At 42.8% G+C, this 18994-nt stretch overlaps 1 protein-coding gene across 3 annotated transcripts; it reads left to right on the top strand.

The window, feature by feature from the left end:
* The first annotated feature begins 1286 nt into the window (after positions 1-1286).
* SQLE (squalene epoxidase) lies at positions 1287-18462 on the top strand. 3 transcript variants are annotated; one of them, XM_030510842.1, is made up of 11 exons: positions 1287-2260; positions 4312-4564; positions 4822-5002; positions 8093-8189; positions 11422-11535; positions 13047-13218; positions 13506-13601; positions 14140-14282; positions 15433-15529; positions 16027-16114; positions 16633-18462. In XM_030510842.1, the coding sequence occupies exons 1-11, from the start codon at positions 1970-1972 to the stop codon at positions 16823-16825; spliced, it is 1725 nt and encodes a 574-aa protein (XP_030366702.1). In that variant the 5' UTR covers positions 1287-1969; the 3' UTR covers positions 16826-18462. The 3 variants fall into 3 exon arrangements, with proteins under 3 accessions (XP_030366702.1, XP_030366716.1, XP_030366712.1); XM_030510856.2 differs by lacking the exon at positions 16027-16114 and having other exon boundaries at positions 1328-2260; XM_030510852.1 differs by lacking the exon at positions 11422-11535 and having other exon boundaries at positions 1334-2260.
* Positions 18463-18994: the final 532 nt, after the last annotated feature.

Raw genomic sequence — 18994 nt, 5'->3', positions numbered from 1 at the left:
ATAGGACAAGAGGTAATGGCCTCAAGTTGTGCCAGGGGAGGTTTACATTGGATATAAGGAAAAATGCCTTCACAGAGAGGGTGCTCAGGTGCTGGAACAGGCTGCCCAGGGCAGTCGTGGAACCACCATCCCTGGAAGTGTTCAAAAACCGTGTAGGTGAGGCCCTCAGTGACGTGGTGCAGTGGAGGCCTTGGCAGTCCTGGGTTAACAATTGGACTTGATCATCTTAAAGGTCTTTTCCAAACTAGTTTTTTCTATGATTCTATGATCTGATGAACGAACCAAAGCCCCTTCTGGCTCCCGTTCTCACCTATATTCATTCCACTCTACCAAATGGTTTTTAGTCTCCTTTTTATTGCATTAGAAACCACTGAATGCTTTTTCCCCCTGTTCGAAATCCACTCCATTTTAACATTGCCAGGTCTCATCTCCTTCTGCTCCATTTGCATGTGGATCAGATTTGCTCATTCTTTTCCCAGTTCTGCCTGGAGTAAGTTCCTGACGTGTTTCATAGCTTCATCACTTCTAAGCATTATAATACTGCAATAGAGACCCATTTAATATTGTTGTGCTGTGACAAGTACATAGCCTGAGGAAGGTCCCTCTCTCAGAGGAAAGGGAGGATGCAGGTGTGTGTCCCTGAGGAGCTCAAAGCTAAAAACGGATTTTGTTCGTTTTGTCCAGCCAGACACATCCCAGGATCAAACCTCCGAATTCCCCTTCCCATCCACGAGGTCTTTCTTATCTTTAACCTCCCATTTCTCCCACACGTTTTGCATTTCTGCGCCCATCCTGACCCTCTGCCTGTCCTGCACCCGCACCCTCACCCTCACGCCTTTCTCTCGGAAAGCACCCTAAAATCCCCTCACGCTGCAGCAGGACGGCGCCGTCCCTCAGGACCGACCAGCGCAGGGACCCAGGCTGCCATTTGAGCTGTTCGCCCTCAGCCTCCCGCCCCCAGCAGCCGGGCACAGGTCACCGTGTTCACCCTCCCCTCGCCCCGGTATACCAGAGCCCCACTGCCCTCCGCCTCCCTCCTGAGGTACAACCCTCACCCCGCGCCCACCTCAACCCCAAGGCTCCACCCCCCCCATCGTCACATCGCCCTAGGAGCCCGGCGTGCGCAAGCCCCGCCCACCTCCCGCCCTGATTGGGCCCCTGCCCATAGCGCCATCTCGGCATAGCCGCGCCGATTGGCCAGGTGCCGCTGAGGCACGGGGCGCGCGGGCCGTACAAGGAGGCGGAGGCTGCTGCTCATTAGCATAGCCCCGCCCCTCACAAGTGTCGTCCCCCCCCCAATCATTGTGGGCGCCGCCGGGGCTCGGGGCGCTGTGCCGCGGGCGGGAGCCGGCGGCCGGCACCGCAGCATCGTTCCCCCCGTGGGGCGGCCGTGTGCGGCCTGGGGCGAGCAGGTGGAGCATCAGCCGCGCCCCCCCTCCGCGGTGTGAGCCTTCCTCCGCCCGCCTGGGCGTGCCACGCACCGGGGCGGCTCCTCCTTCCCTCCCTCCTTCCCTCAGCGCCGCCACTTCGCTTCGCTCCCCGCACGGGAAGGGTCCGGGTGCGTCGCCGCTGGCGGAGGAGCATCCGTGCCCGCGGGCTGGGCACGGCGGAGGGGGTGATCGGGGAGGCGGCGTGGGCCGAGCGCAAGCTCCGGGAGCATCGCGAGTGGTGCTGTGCGTTGCCTTAAGGTGCTGCGCGGAGCGCGGTGGTTTTTAAGAAGACGTTTTAAATTGGGGTGTTTTTGCGGTTTTGGAACCCCTGTCTGGGCTCCTGTGGCAGCCCAGCGAGGTGCGGCTCGTTACGTGGTTCTTCATTGGGATCTCCCTCCCTCCGTTCCATCGCGAAGGAAGTCTTTGCATTTGTATGCGTTTATTTTTCGGTTCCTTGCACGAAGCCCCGTTTTGGACGGTATCGATCAACAGGAAAGCTTTGGAGGAAGCGGCCGAGAGCAGTGACCAGTCTCCTCACAATGTGGACCTTTCTGGGTATCGCCTCGTTCATCTACGTGTATAAAAAGTGTGGAGACCTCATGAGTTACGCTAACAAGGAGGTGCTGCTCTCCGTGTTAGTGTTTTTCTCCCTCGGCTTGCTGCTGTCCTACAGGTACCGCTTCAGGGGGCCCAAGCAGCAGCAACAGCAGCAGCAAAAGACCCACCTGGGGATGCTCTCTGATGTTCTCTCAACTTTACCACTTGTTGGCTTCTTCTGGGCCAAACCCACCCCAGGATCTCAACAGGTCGAACAACCCAAATCCAGAAAGGTAGGTTCGATGCAGATGGAGTATATGGGGTGCAATGTCTTCCTGTGCCATCTGTTTGCTGACCTTCTGCCCTGGTGAGGGAAAGGTGCTAAGCAAGGGTTGGAGAGTGTTTGTCTTTAGCTGCTGGATGTCTGATTTGTTATATTTTGGGTTCGTTTTGGATGGCAGAAGAGTGAAATTATATAAGTGCTAGATCAGGGGTTTATAGAGTCAAATGTGCTTGAAGAAAGATCTGTAGTAAAGAGTTAATATACTAGCAGAAAAATATCTTCAGTTGCCAGTCTGTTGGAGAGATGAAGGAATGGAGCATCTCTCCTATAAGGAAAGGCTGAGAGAGCTGCAACTTTTCAGCCTGGAGAAGCAAAAAGGCTCAGGGGGGATCTCGTCAAAGTATATAAATACCTGAAGAGAGGGTGCAAAGGAGATGGAAAAGGGTCTTTTCAGCGATGCTCGGTGATGGGACAAGAGGCAGTGGGCACAGACTGAAACACAGGAGGTTTGCTTTGAACAAGAGGGAATGCTTTTTTTTCCTGTGAGAGTGGCTGAGCGTGTGAACAGATTGCCCTGAGGAGTGTTGGAGTCTCTGTCCTTGGAGGTATTCAAAATCCCAGACGTGGTCTGGGCCGATCTGCTCTGACCCCGCTTCAGCACAAGGCTTTGGACCTCCAGAGGTCCTCTCCAACATTAGCCATTCTGTGGCTCTCTGATCAGCTTCCTAATATTTATAGATAAACACATTTGTTTGGACAACTGCAGGTAGAGTTATTTGGAAATTCTATCTAAGCTGTTGCTTGTGCAGTAGCTACAGGAGCTGAGCTCAGATAGTTGGTCTGTTCTACTGAGCCCAGCATGAGGCTTGCTGTGAGACAGTGGAGCTTAGCTGGAGTCCTGCCATCGAGGACTACCAACTGGATATGCATATTCAGTACATCTGTGGCTCAGCACTTTCCTGTGCACTTCAGGCATTTCCAGCTGAGCACTGACCCCTCGCATAAAAGAGCTTGAAACCATTTTTGGCTGCAAGTCAAAGGTTCTGGATTTTTATTTTGTTTTTCTGGTAAAGCCTGCCTTTACTCCAATTTCTTGTATTATCTGAATTCAGTTTTTCACTCCGTCATTGCTTTGTAGATACAAACATGATACTGTGTCACTATTAATTCTGTTGTTCTGGGCATTTGTTTCACTGATGCAATCTCGTTTTACCACTGTCAGCACTGCACTGCTGAGGCATTTGTGAAAGAGTCAATGGGACTCTATTCCCACAGCTGGAGAAATGACTTGCTGGTTTGCACTGGAATTACCCTTACAACTTTTTTTTCACTTGGAAGTGTATTATTAGGTACTGTTGGGAAGATCCTATAACACAGTTGGTCTTCAGGTACCAGTTTATATGTTGATACCTGATCTGATGTATGTCAATTCTTAACAGTTTCAAATGTAGGTGAATGGTAGTTTTCCCTGTACTTTTGACCGATGAGTTTTCATTTCAGGACTACTTTTTCATAATGTTTCCCAGCTAGCTGCTTCTGCTAACACTTTTCCATGCTGAGTATTACCATAAGCTGTTATTTTGGTAGGTAGGTTCACTTCACAGTAAAATTAAAGAGAAATACATTTTCCAGGGAACCTGTTTCCTTGCAAAGTCCTGAGGCACACTCCATGTAGTAGTGCTCACTGGTGTGAAGGTATTGGTATGTTACTTTATAGACCAAGAATATGGGACGGCTTTGGCTTACTGCTTTTCATAGGAACTTGACTTTCAGTCTCTCTGAGACTTGGTGGTTTGTCTTTGATCAGCAGGGCAGGTTTAAGCAAGTATCTTGATTTTTGGTTGTGGGGCAAGAGGGGTGTTGTTTTTTCTTTTCTCTGCTTGTTGTGGGTTTGTTGCATTGTAGAGTACAACTTACTTCATTTTGGACAAAACTGAACTGGAAGATGCTCTCCAACTACCACTGCGCTCTCAGTGCCCCGGGTCAAAGTAAAACTCAACCAAAGTCAGCCCTCTGACAAGGTTATGGTACATATAACTTTGTTGGCTTTGTTTTCTAAAGGGTAAAAGAGAAGTAAGCTTCTCAGATGTGTATCTGACAGAAACAGCTCCAAATACAACGTTATCACCCCAATACGACCCAGAAATTATCATTGTGGGATCTGGTGTCCTTGGTTCTTCATTGGCCACGGTGCTCTCGAGGGATGGAAGAAAGGTGACTGTGATAGAGAGGGATCTGAAAGAACCTGACAGGATAGTTGGAGAATTGTTGCAACCTGGAGGTTTTAAAGCACTTAGAGACCTGGGTCTTGAAGGTGAGTGCATTTCAAACTGTGAATATATCTATAATGCAATAGTTTTAGAGAAAGCATGCCTACTGGGAAAATGAATAAATACATTAGCTACACTTGATATTTGAATTAAAATGGCTTACGTATTTCTAGTGTGCCATTTTGAAAATACTCATCCTTCAACGTGTTTTGATTAAGAAAATGTAGATAAATAATTTTAATACATAATTAAGCTCTCTTAAAGACTTTTTTTAAGTCATCTATTGGTTTATATTTTGCAGACGCAGTAGAAGGTATCGACTCACAAACTGTAAATGGTTACATAATTCATGACATAGAGAGCAAGTCGGAGGTCGAAATTCCTTATCCAACATCTGAGGATGGGCACGTGGCCAGTGGAAGAGCTTTTCATCATGGCCAGTTCATCATGGGTCTGCGAAGGGCAGCTATGGCAGAGCCCAAGTGAGTTGCCTTCTGAACAGCTCTGTTGAGATCCAGAGATTGAGAACCATTGTTCCCAGCATCCGTGAGATTCCTTCACCCCATTTCCCTCTGTCCCAACACAGAGGGCTCCAATGAACAAGACTGAGAGAATGGAACAGCTGTAGTTGCTCCTTCTGTTTTCTGTAGACACGTTCATGAGTTGCATATACATCATACATTACCTTTTGGGACAAGTTAATCTACAGGAGTATAGGTTTTGAGTATTAGGCAAGATACTGGCCCATCCATATGAGAGAACAGTTCAAGGGTAAAGGGTCAATTCTCTTCTACTGATTCTTGGGTTTAGCATTTTTCCAGGAGTAGAGACCTCTTCTCAGTAAACCATGTGTAGAACTTCCTTGGTCAAGAAACAAGTGGCAAATCTGGTATTCTTAGAATCATGGATTGGTTTGGATTGGAAAGAACCTGTAAAGGGTGTCCTGCAATGAGCAGGAACATATATTTCTTCCACTGGTGTTATCTGTGATGCCAGAAATTGAACTTCTTAGACATTTGCATGTTGTTCTGCTTTTACTGATAACGGGATGTCAAGCTAAATAACTAGACAGGAGCACTAAATGGAAGTAGCTTATTCCAGTTATTAACTTCTGGTTTTGAGAATCTTGAATTCACCTTCTCTTCGTAAGGAAATACAAGTTAGTGTTTGGTGTTTCCTCTTTAACTGATTTGTCTTTTATAGAGGAGATAAGGAAACTTTCATTGAAACAGAGTAGATTCTAGGTGCTGTTTTCTGTGAGGGGGTTTTTTGTGTTGTCTTTCCTTATTTTCCTGAATAACACTTACAAGGGAAACGTGGCATTATCGCCTTTTTACCATACATGTCTCTCTTCTGAACAGGAAATTGCTTTCTCCTGTCATATGTATTGTATCATATGAATTGCTAAAAGTAGCACTAGGAGATAGCAGCTCTGTAGTACACTTAAAATTTCATAGAATGTTTTGGGTTGAAAGGGACCTTAAAGATCAGCTGGTTCCAACCCCCCTGCCATGGGCAGAGACACCTTCCACTCGGCCAGGTTGCTCAAAGGCCTGTCCAACCTGACCTTGAACACTGCCAGGGATGGAGCATCCACAGCTTCTCTGGGCACCCTGTGCCAGCGCCTCACCACCCTCAGAGAAGAATTTTTTCCTAATATCTAATATAATCTAAATTTCTTTCAGTTTAAAGCCATTCCTGTTGTCCTGTTGCTACGTGCCTTGTAAAAAGCCCCTCTCCAGATTTCCTGTAGGCCCTTTAGGCACTGGAAGCTGCTCTAAGGTCTCCCCAGAGCCTTTTCTTCTCCAGGCTGAACAATCCCAACTCTCTCAGCCTGTCTCCATAGGAGAGGTGCTTCAGCTGTTCTGATCATCTTCGTGGCCTCTTCTGGGCTAGCTCGAGGAGGTCCATGTCCTTCTTTTGTTGGGGGCCCTGAAGCTATCAGAGCTTCTTGTTGAGGCTTCAAGTTCAGTGAAATCTGGGCACTTTTTTGCTCAGCCTACAGGGAGAACTCCTGTAGCTGCACACAGTCTTTGAAGCAGAAACTCACAAAAGCTTATGTTTGTGACTTGAATTCAACTCTGTCCCCTTTTCCCACACTATCTGTAATGTTCATTTTGTGCATGCTTGCTTTCCATTTTAATGGTAGCATAGAAAACTGCTTTTAAATTAAGGTGTGGGAGAGATCAAGAACTCTTATTAGTTCCATGAGGCTTTGTTTTTCATCTCAAAGCTTGTGAAACTATAGGGGATAATTATTTATTACTACTAATTAATATATCCTCTTTATAAATAGTAGGCAATATGGATTTATTTCGGATGAGTAAAATGAATTTTGCAGAGGAAGGGCCTCATCAGTTAATTATAGTGTGTGAGAACCAGCAAAAGAAGTGAGTACTCACTTGGATATCTGAAATGACAACTATAAAAGGAATTTAAAGCTGATGGGATCCACTGAACTCTGATTCACGTGCTATTAACCTGACATGTTGCTGCCCTCCCTTGCTGGTGAAGTTTTTGTCAGTGTGCTAACATATAACCATTCATGTTTTGATCCAGCCAACCTGCCTGTTGCCTGGCAAATTAAGCTCAGAAATTTCTGTGCTGGCTGACATGTAGAAAAGACTTGAATTCAATTGCTCATGTTCCCTTCAAGAGCCCAAAATATCAAGCTGTTGAATTCTCATGTAGGCCTTTAGCTAATTTCTCCAAGTTGTGGAATTCCATCTGGATACGCAAATATTTGTGAGGGAGAGAGAGTGTCTGTGTTGAGCTGTGAAGTGTGAACTGCTGGGATCAGGTCTAACAGCTTGAGCCCAACAAGGGATATAAGTGTACACAGATTTAATTTGTTAACCCCAAATAGCTCTGGTTGGGAGGTGGAAATAAGGGATACTCAGTTCAAACTCTGACCATAAGCATTAGCAGAGCTTGAAAAGCATAAATAGCAAAAAAAAGGGAGGGAGGGTGGGGGGGAGTAAAGGAGTATCCCAAGTTCCTGAGGTGAAAAGCTAGATGCATCTATCCTAAACAGGTCAGGTTACTTTGGACTACTCTGGGAATTAGGTACCATCATCTTTAGTGTACATGTTAGTGTAGAATTGCTGCTTCAGATCTTGCTCCTGAATTCTGCTTGCAGTCAGGTCTCGCTTGCACTGTCAGCATTTCCCACTCTTGAGCAGGGATGTCTTGGTCAGCTACCTGATTTCTGACCATTAGTAGGTGTCAAACTCCTCTCTGCAGCTCTTACATGGCCATGGAGCACCTGAAGCACAACCTGAGCACCATTCTGCTGAGTGGTTTGGTGTTTAAGATAGGCACCACAGTTTTAGACTATTCTCAAGGATCGAACCAAATGGTAGTGTTGAACTGAAATCAGTGACAAGCACTTTTTGATGTTTGATGCAGCTTCTGAAAGTAGTCAAGACCACATCTTTGTAAAATTCAAACAAACCATTTGTTTTGGCAGAGATGGGATTAGTGAAAATCTGGTTTTTCTTCTTTGTCTAGTGCCTTGAAATGCTGGCAGCATTTATCTTCCATTCTGTTTTAAACCCTCTGTTTTGTTTCAGTGCAAGATTCATTGAGGGGACTGTGGTAGAATTGCTTGAGGAAGATGACTGTGTCGTGGGTGTTCAGTACAAGGACAAAGAAACTGGAGACACCAAGGTAGGGCAGTTTTCTATTACAATCTTTGTTAAACTATTGAGAAAATCAAGGGTTGGTTCATATATATACTGGTACAGAAATAATGGCATTATCAAGCAAGTGAAAGCTTTATTAAAGAGAGATACAGTCCCAGCATATGGGAGTTCTTGTTATAACTTCTTGTGCAGCTTCTGCATTTAGTGTGTCTGGAGAATTCAGTTCATTATTTATTTCAATATTCATATATCTGGAGTTTAAAATCTTTTGAGAGTTACTGGTGGAAAACCCCAATATATTAAGATTTGTGCTTTGCCTTTGTGGAATGGTTTACACTTCCACATATACTTCCACCATTAACTGAGGTATCTGAAAATAAGATAGGTGCCTATTCACAGAGATAGCTCTGTCCAGTAATTTCTTGGATCACAGAGTTCTGGCCTATTTTAATTGCATCACTGATTTGATGAATATTCTTTGCCTCAACTACTGCTAAAGTGCTGTCAAACTGTGTGAACTCATAATTATAAGTTTAGGAAAGACCAGTCTGGGTAGAACCAGTGTGCTGAAGCTCTGGATATACTGCCTGTTCTCGAGAAAAGTCAAGTTTTTTGAGATAGATAGGCTTTGTTCCCCCACCTTTTTTTTTACATAACTTGTTTAAGAAATTTGTTTAAAGTGATGCAGACTATTTCCAGTTAAGACAGGTGTCCTGGGTTCAGCTATAGCAGTCGTTTTTCTCCTTCTTAGTAGCTGGTGCAGTGCTGTGTTTTTGATTTTCACCCTGGGAACAACGCTGATAACACCGATGTTTTTAGTTGTTGCTAAGTAATGTTTACTCCGACCAAGGACTTTCTCAGTCTCATGCTCTGCCAGGGAGGAGGGGAAGCCAGAAGGAAGCAGAGACAGGACACCTGACCCAAACTAGCCAAAGGGGTATTCCATACCACAGCACGTCATGCCCAGTATATAAACCGGGGGGAATTACCTGGAAGGCCCAGATCACTGCTCGGGTCGGGCTGGGTATTGGTTGGTGGGTGGTGAGCAATTATATCCTCTCCCCTTGTTATTTCCCTTATCATTATTATTATTGGTGGTAGGAGTAGTGGTTTTGCATCATACCTTAGTTACTGCACAGCATCCTTGACCCCTCTTGAGGTAGGTGGAGAGAGGAGGAATTCCAAGTCCTGTTCCTTGGTCTGCCTTACATGTTATGTAAAATGAGTAAAACATATGAAGACATCCTCTCTAGTAGAATAAGCCATTGAATCACATATGGGTACTGGAAAGAGGGACTTTGAGATGAGAAGGTTTTGGGGCATGGGGTAGTTTATTGTTCTTTTGGTTTTTTTCCCCAAATCCAATTGTCTTTATCATCCAGCGTAATAGGGGGTTTTGTTGGTTTTTTTTGGGGTTAAAGAGGGATAGTGTGTATTTTGTTTTGAGATTTATTTTTAAGCTTTACACATGTATGGATGTTGTTATGGTAATTTTAAGTGTGACTTATTTGACCAGCAGTAGGGTGACCAGTGGTTTAGCCAGCATCTTTCCCAAGAGCCTGGATGTTGTTCAGGCTTTGAGTTTCCCATCTGTATAATGGGGAGAAACAATATTCATGTTTATGCTGGAGTTCTATGGCTGGAAAGAGCTGTTTCATTTGGTGGCCTACATCTCCTTTGACTTTAGAAATCTAGCGTAAGAAATTTCCACTAAACATTTGTTCTTAACTGTGTTTCCCTACTTGTGACTCTTTGTACCTGGGAAACAACTTAGGGAACCCAAACCCAAAGCCTGTTTACATTCTTCAGCCTGCTTTCATAAAGAAAGAAGGCTGATCTGTACTGTGTTCCTGTGTTTTTCTGTTCTCTTCATCCCTGTTGTCCACATTACCTGTGAGACTTCTCTTCAGTGAGGTTCAAATTAGCCAGGATGCTCCAAGTCAACTTCATCAAAAACAGGCAACTGAGTAGAGTAAAGGTCTTAGTGTGTTGACTGTGGAAAAACTGTAGCATGAATGTTCAGATGATGAGACACCAGGGAACCCTTATGTGGAGGTGACTTTGCTTTAATTGCAGGAATAATTAGAGCTTGCAATCATCTGAGACAGGAATCTATAGGAAAGAGGATTCGTTAGCTCTCCTCAGGAGCTCACTTCCATAAGCTCAGACACCGTAAACCTGTATTATTTTACTCAGCTCTGCTCTCATCTCATTTTGTCCAATGTCCCATTACACGGTAGAAGATGTAAGGACAGTGTGACACAAGTGGCTGAGTCCATTCCTATGCAGGAGAGAACTGCTCATAGAGGAACCCACTCACATACTGGCCCACCAGATGCTTCTATCCAATAGTAAAATGTTTTTCTGGGACTACTAAGGCTTTTTTGCCTTGTTACGTATATCCTGAAAGCTTTCCTGCTTGTGCCAAATGTATGAGATTGTTGAAGGCCAAGGTCCAATGCTCAGTGTAAATCTATCATCATTTGCAGTTACATCACTGAATATACTGACATTGAGAAAGCTGTAGGTAGAAGGAAACATCTACCTCTAAATGCTTTCCAATATAATGATAGTATAATGGTGGTGTTATATTACCATACAATAGATTGCTTAAAAATATATGTGGGTAATTGGAATAATTTGTTTATGTTAGAGACCAGTGTGTGGTAAATATTAGGAATGTGCCTACGCTCAGGCTGAACCTCATCAGTTTACTCAGATTTTATTAGAGTAAATATATCTGTATGCACTAGTTGTTCCTTAGTTCCTACGTACACGAGGAACTGCTCAGAGTTCACTGCTCGCTCTTGTAAAGGTCTTGGTATGCTTACTGCCTTTCAGTTTGTAACACTTTGGTTTTGTTTAGTGGCTTACACATAGCTCTTGAAGTTAAAATCTTGTCTTGGTTTTCTTCTTTCTATATGCTGAAGGCAGCAATTACTCTACTTTTTTGTCTTCTTTTTGACCCAAGTTCCTACACAGTCCCATAACTATGGGATCTGAAGGCATGTCTAAAAAAGCCAAAGTATATTGTTAGATCAGCTTTTAGAGGAAATAGGGTAAAGTATGAATATGGGGAAGGCAAAAATACTGTATTTCTTAATATATAAATAGAGATCTTCTTCTGTGATCCTCTTACATGTTTATTGTTTTGTAGAACATCTAATGCACAATTGCAAATGGGAGCTTGGGAGTTGTTTCCCACTGTTCTGAAGCAAAATTGAAAATGTCCTCTCTTTTTTTACCTCATGCTGCAGGAACTTCATGCACCACTCACTGTTGTTGCTGATGGACTTTTCTCCAAGTTTAGAAAGAACTTGGTCCCCAACAAAGTTACTGTTTCATCTCATTTCGTTGGTTGCATTTTAAAGGTAACGTTTATGTATAATACTGTGTATGCTACTGCTTCTTACTGTGGGTCTGAATTTCACTGAATATGTTGTTGTTCATCATCTTTTCCAACAGAATCAACTACAAATATGCTTTCAATATACTTAACCAGCTCTTCTATCAGTTTCTGTGTCCCTTTGAGGACTGCATGGATATTTTAGTCCCTGTTTTTAACTCTCACATTATTGAGGCATACCCAGTTAACTAGTACAGTTACAGATCAGATTTTCAACTCTTAAAATGCTTTTAAGCAACTTTAAAAGTTAGTTTTGTGGTTTAAGGAGTGGAGTACAGTGTTAAGCATATAGTTGAACAAGGGAGGGTTTAAAAGAAACTGGATTAGGATTCAACACAGGTAATTTAAACTGAGCACTGGGCACGCTAGACCCATTCACAGATATTCTTTTTCCTTTAAGAATAAAGTTTCAGCATCTCAGCTGAGGTAGTGCTCTATGTGCTAATAGCATATCATCTCTGGATTAGAAGAGGACACCATTGTAAAGTGGAGCCCAATTTATAAGATCATTTCTGTGTGTAAGTGCTTTGACTGGTTTGTGTTGAGATACTGGTGGCTGAGATGATGACACTTGTTTTTCACAGTACTCACGACACGTGTTCAGAGAGCTGAGATCTTGAGTTTTAGATCATCCTGGCAGCTGTGGGTCAAACCACTCATGTTTTATACTCCAGAAGAATCCCCAAACTGTGCTTTTGCCTGAAGATGGGGTGCTTTGTAAATAGGTACATGCATACCTTCAGGGTCTATAAACTTCAAGAGAGAAAATGGGAATCTAGGTTGGGAGCTGAGTGGTTGGAGAACCCAGGTAGAAATGCTGGCTGAGTTTTGCCTATTGTGGCTGCTGCATTGACTATGGCATTAACAGCAAAAAGAATGAAGGGAGAAGAAACCAAAACCACAGCATTTGCACTGGACTGGGAACACTGACCTGGAGGAACTTTAGCACTTTTTGGGTCCCTAACTCAGTTACCACTGCCCAGGGGCCTCCTGCTTCTCTACTTTTGGAAACCTCTTTAAGACTTGGTTAGATAGGACCCTGTGATTCTTCCTCAGTTGGTATCTCCATATAGTTGCGTACAGAGCCAATACGTACAGGAAGAAATACAGTGCATTTCTTTCCCTCCCAGCACTTTCTTTATGAAAAGAGAACATCCTCTTACCAAAACCCACTACGATGATGGCATTATAGGCTTTCAATGGCATGTCTTAAATATTAGTGAGGTGTTCAAATGAAATGTCTAACTTCACATGTTTTCTAGTAAAAATTAAAATACATTGTGAAAAGAATTGTAACTACACCGAAGTTCAGAACTTTCTTTTTGAAAGCACTTCTCTTGTTCATAGAGATAAATAACACGCTGTGATATGGGGTTTTATTTCAAAGTATTTAAGAAAATGATTTTGAATTTCTGAAGTTGCAATATCCTTTCGTTAATCCGTCTCAACCTTTCTCCCCCTTCTTTTCTCTTTAAGGATGCACCACAGTTTAAAGCTAATTATGCTGAACTTGTTTTAGCTAAACCCAGTCCAGTGCTTATCTATCAGATTTCTTCAACTGAGACTCGCGTCCTTGTTGATATTCGAGGGGAAATGCCAAAGAATTTAAGAGAATACATGATTGAGAACATTCATCCACAGCTACCTGGTAAGTGCAGGAAGATTTCCATCCATAATTGTTGCTGTCATGTGTGCCAGAAAAGGCCCAACTCACTGAATCCGTTGAACCATGTGGCTTTTTTTCCATGTCCACAGTTACTGATCCAGTTCCCATTCACCCTTCTTTGATTCCACATCCCACAGCAGTTTGTTTAGCTCACATCTGTGAGATTAGCAGTTCAGAAGGATTATATCTCTAAGAAGAGGTTAAAATGGGTTGTGTGCACATGATTACAGACTCTTAAGCTGTGTAACGGAAATACTTGGTTATTGCAGATCACTTAAAGGAGCCATTCTTAGTAGCAGTTCAGACCGATCGCTTAAGGACGATGCCGGCCAGCTTCCTGCCCCCTTCAGCTGTAAACAAGAAAGGTGTGTATTATGAAATAAAAGGAGGGAAAAAAGCATTATGGACTTCTCTGAGGACTCTGGGCTTTGTTGCCATAGGCATACATTTGGTGTTTGATACAACTGTCTCATAATTCTTCTGTGGGAAATAATAGTTTGAAACTGTGTACCTTGGGCAGAGTGCAACTGGAATGTCTATATCGACACCAGACTTCAAATCAGGGCTTGCTTTATTTTGAAGTTTAAATCACCCAGTTGCTCATACAAGCTTGGTCTTTTTAAGGAAAACGTGATTAAAAATGGAAAGAAATTACCTTTAAAAAGCGTGTGTGTTCTTTGAAACGCACACATACATACCTGTAGGGAAGAAATATTGTGAGTTTGTTCATCTCAACGTCTTTTTAAATTAAATACTTTTCTCCTTCCTGCCTTCCTCCTTCATTTCTCGTTGTTACCCATCTTATATATGGGAATGAATTCTTACTAAGTTTGATTTAAAGACAAAAAAGAAAATGGAGGGTTTGGTCATGCAGTATCCCATGAATTTTTCTCTTCCATGTAGGTGTTCTGCTTTTAGGAGATGCATATAATATAAGACACCCTCTAACTGGTGGAGGAATGAGTGTTATTTTAAATGATATTAAAATATGGAAGAGTTTGCTCCAGGATATTCCAGACCTTTATGAAGATTCTGACATTCTTCAGGTGAAGCTTTACTTTGCAGCTTTTACTGCAATTTTAATGATGCTTTTCTAAGTTTTGTGCAGCTTGGGGTCATGTAAGTTTTTAGCAAGGCACTGCAGTCTGCAAAGCTTTGGATGGTAAATTCGACATGAGGCATTCACCAGGCGGTGGAGTTGTGATCTGGGAGGGCTGTGGCTGTGTGGCAAAAGGCAGATTCGACACTGCTTGCTGATGTGTCATGTTGTGCTGAAGGAGACTGGCGTGCTGTGCCTAGTCAGCACGCTTTGCTAATATAACCTGATCTGCCCCTGTTAGTAGTGTGCTTGTAACATAGGTCGATAGTAAATGGGGTGGGATTGGACCATTACTCTTGTGTGAGTAGGGAATAACGAGCATGTGGACCAAGTTTTTCCAGACACATCTCCATGCTCCACTGGCCTTTTCCCTGCTGTATTGATCTCACAGTAGGAAGTTAGGAGACATCCTGCTTTCCCAGGAATCTCACCATCAATGTGGATGCCAGGTTTATTTTTTCAGTGAGGTTTCAACCCAAAATTCCAATAACTAGATAATAAGATTTCTTATTTATTTCTGCACTGCTTTTAATCAGGTTAGGCAGGGGGGTTGGAACTAGGTGATCTTAAGGTCCTTTTCAACCCAAACCATTCTGATTCTATGATTTTATATTGTCTTGGCTAAATTAAAGCTAGAATAACTATAGACTACAAGTAAAGGATTTTAAAAGCATATTTGAGAATTGAGAAGCCCTTAGAGGGCCCCTGAATGTCAGGACAATACAGGACGTGCCTGATCACATGCAGATACTAGATCTCAGCGTCACCTCAGGCTTCCAGTTATTTCCTACTTAAGCTCAGCCAACAGCAAGAAGTAGGTGAGTAACCCTTCAAGTTTCTGACCTGCTCCAGCCACCTACTACAGGCTGAGATGAAGCACACCCTCCTGTGCTGCCTTTTCTGTATTTAGTAAGAGGAGCCTGGTTTAACAAGTTTCCGAAATTCTTTCCTGATGTAGCTGGGCACTGATCTAGTGTATTGCTAAATCCACGTCACCTTTTCATGGGTATGATTCATACTACCTCCTTGGGAATGTTTTGAATACTCTCCTGTATTTACTGACAGAAATACTTAGGTCTTGTCTTTTCCTTTTTCAGGCCAAAAGAACATTTTACTGGTCAAGAAAAAAGTCTCATTCTTTTGTAGTGAACGTTCTTGCCCAGGCACTGTATGAACTCTTTGCTGCCACAGATGGTAAATAGGTTTTAAAGATAACTTTTGACTAGTTACAGCTTGGTAAATAAATATGCCTGGGGAAAGGATGTGTGTGTGTATGAACATATGTCCGTGTCTTTGTATATATATATTGATATTTAAAGTATATCAGTGGAAGGATTTTAATGAATGAGCTTGTGTTCTCTGCCTAATTGTTTAGTTTTAGTGGTATGTAAACTGAGTTTTAGCAATGTGAAGGCAAGTCTGCAGGTAGCATTAAAAAAACAAAACCAAAGAAAAACCCCACAAAGAAACAAGCAGAAAACACTTGTTCTTGTGTCAGTTAATTCATGAATATGTAGATATTCTGTAAGACTATCCTTTACTTCAATAAACTAGCTCAGAATCCAGCTGAATTTAACAGAACAGCTACCCAAGTACCAAAGTCCTGGATTTGATATCGCTGTTGTGTGTGCTGAGTAAGCTTTGAGTATGTGCTGAATATATTTATTGAGTCATTGTAATTCATTTTATAGATTCCTTGCATCAGCTGAAGCATGCCTGTTTCCATTACTTCAGGCTTGGTGGAGAATGTGTCTCTGGCCCTGTTGGATTGCTGTCTGTGTAAGTTCAGCATGCTGGAAATAGCTAATGTGAACAGGGAGTGTGGTGAGCCTCTGTGAGGATCTGCTCTGCTCCCAGGCAGTCAGCTCTGCACAGGGACAGTAGTCCAAGTCCACATGAGCCTACGTTTTTAGGATTATACTAAAGGTTGGAGCTTTGTTAGAAGATGTCTTTAAAGGCTGACTCTCTTTTGGTTTTTTCTTTGTAAAAAATGCCACTAAAAGCTGGAGAGAAGTTAATGTGTGTGGCATGGGGGTTGAATGAGGTAGAGAGATCCAGATGGGCAGAGGAACTGGTGGAGGTGTTTCATGCTTGGCAAGTTGGGAATAGCAAAGGATGAGGTCTCCCATAAAAGAGCATAAGGAATGGGGGAACTACCAAGGTGGTTTGACCCCTCAGAAACTAGTGACTGTGCAGTAAATCATACTGCTTGGAGCATGCTACTTGTAAACTTGAGGTATGTCAGTGCTTTCCAATTCTGTTTATTTACACATTTTATCTATTTATTCTCAATACAGGTTATCTCCTAAGCCAATGGTGCTGATCGGCCACTTCTTTGCTGTAGCATTATATGCTGTTTATTTTTGCTTCAAGTCAGAGTCCTGGATCACCAAGCCTCGAGCATTTGTCAATAGTGGAGCCATTCTTTACCGGAGTTGCTCGATAATATTTCCACTTATTTACTCTGAAATGAAGTATTTAGTCCATTAAAATCCAGGGGGAAATGACTGGAGGAAGAAAACACGAAAATCACAACGCCTTCAAAATCTTTGGAGCTGTTCTATTTAATAGTGTATTATGTTTTCTTCTCTACAAAACATGATTTCCTTGATAAGGATTTGACTTAATTTTGGTTTTGTGGTTATATACATATATATTATATGTAAATACTCTTTTCTTTGCAATTTCAGTTCAGAGAGGAGGTAGCTGTTTACAAAGACCATGATTATGTGTTGACATGTGGTAGATAATTGCCAGTTTTGTCAGGATTTCATCCCTTGCTTTAGCCATTGCTGAGTGCACCACTAATATTAATAAACTGAAAAGTGAAAATGGTAAACCATATGCTACTATCATCCTTCATGCTTTCTTCTCTTCAGTAGTGCCATAGACTGTTCCTTTACTGTGAGATACTGTAACATTCTTGATTTGGGATGTTTCATTAGGATTCTACTGTAACATTCTTGATTTGGGATGTTTCATTAGGATTCGCCTCTGTTCTGTATCAGTTGCAGCTGAGATACTGGTCTACTGACACTTAAAAGGACACTGTAAAGGATTTCAGATCTCAAAGTGTCATCATGCCTTTACCTTCAGCCCCTGTTGCAAATGCCATCTTGTTCTTCTGAAATCATTCGTTACACCAAACTTCATGTAAGCAAGTAATGATCAAACCATAGTCATGTGGCTACTGCATTGCACTGGGGCACTGAAAATGTCCTGGAAAATTCCTTCCTATCTCCCTCCCTTGTAAAACCTGAGGGTTTGGTTTGGTTTTGCAGGGGAGGGCATGCAGCTGAAGCTTAACACTGCCACCAACTGAAGCACAGCAACAAATCGCATCCAGTGAAACAAATTCAGGCCAGGCTGTTTCCAGTAGCCAGTAACCTTTAACATCACTTCTAAAAACTTACGAGAAGTAGCACAAAAGTGTCCTTTTAATAGTATGTTTTGGGGATTTTTTCCTATAGAAATTACTGCATGCTACTGGAGAGTTCATGTATTGTACTGTTAGTCTCTTCCTCTCGGTGTTACCACCATCAGTGTGCCTTCCTGTGTCCTTGTGTATTGTCAGTTTTCTTTACCTTTCTTCTGCATTTTTCTTAGAGTTGCTTTGTGCACCCCTGTATGGCTCTGTTATTGTTCAGCAGTGCTGAGAGAGCAGTAACATTCCTCTGTACTGGTGAAACTTCTGACTCTGTCTTGAAAACAGCAGATTGCACCAACTGCATGGAAACATCCAGTGTTTGAAGTGTGGAAAAAAATCTGTGGAGAGGCTTCTTTAGCATTTAATTTGACAGATAATTTCAAATGTATTTTTCTTACCATTAACACTGTTGATACCCTCTTGAAATCACCCACATTGTATGTCTGTGCTTTAGGGTAAAGCACTAAGATTTTCAGATACCATTCTATATGGGAACTACGAGCTGCCCCTTTGAGGGTGCACCAAGGTTGCAGGGTTTATACAAGTGTGTTCAAAACTGGTGATAATTTTGAAAATACTAATTTTACATTTTCTATTTTTTTATCTCATTTGCAGTCAGTCTCCTTAAAGTCAAGGATAGAAAGTCCTGAGCCAAGCACCCATCCTCAGCGCACTGTAATAAAAGGTTATGATATCTGTAGATTCTCTTGCTGTGTCTCTCTGGTTAATGAGGGCTTTTAGGTTCTGACTGATCAGGAAATACCTCTGCTTAAATGTACATGTATGTTTAAGTGCTTTTTTTCTTGTTTTCCTGAACTCCGTACCTGTTTAAGTGTTTTCATGTTGAAAATCACTGTAGGGGAGAGAAACATCTTGTGTGTATGTGTAAGGAAGAGCAACCCGAAAATACAACTCCCGGAATGGTTATGGGCCTTGTCCTCTGGACAGGATGGAGGACTGGCTTTGAAGTATCAAACAAACTGGGGCCATTTGGACACAGGGCAGCACAGGGCTTCACCCTGGAGTTACCGGTGAGTTGGTGTTCGCTGGTGTTTGGGAGCATTGGCTGGTCAGTGCCAGCAGCAGTGAGGAAAAGGCACGGGGCAGAGTTCCCGGCTGGGGCCTGTGGTCTCTGGCTGCAGGGGTTTTATCACAGGGACGCAGAGGGAGGTTGTGGGGTGGGGAGAAGTCTTTAAACAAGCAGTTCTGGAGCCAAATAAGAGTAAGAATCA

The sequence above is a fragment of the Strigops habroptila genome, chromosome 1 (assembly GCF_004027225.2).
Source record: "Strigops habroptila isolate Jane chromosome 1, bStrHab1.2.pri, whole genome shotgun sequence".
Taxonomy (NCBI): Eukaryota; Metazoa; Chordata; class Aves; order Psittaciformes; family Psittacidae; genus Strigops; species Strigops habroptila.
The sequence above is the reverse complement of the archived record's forward strand: the minus strand, read 5'-3'. Positions and strand labels throughout refer to the sequence as shown.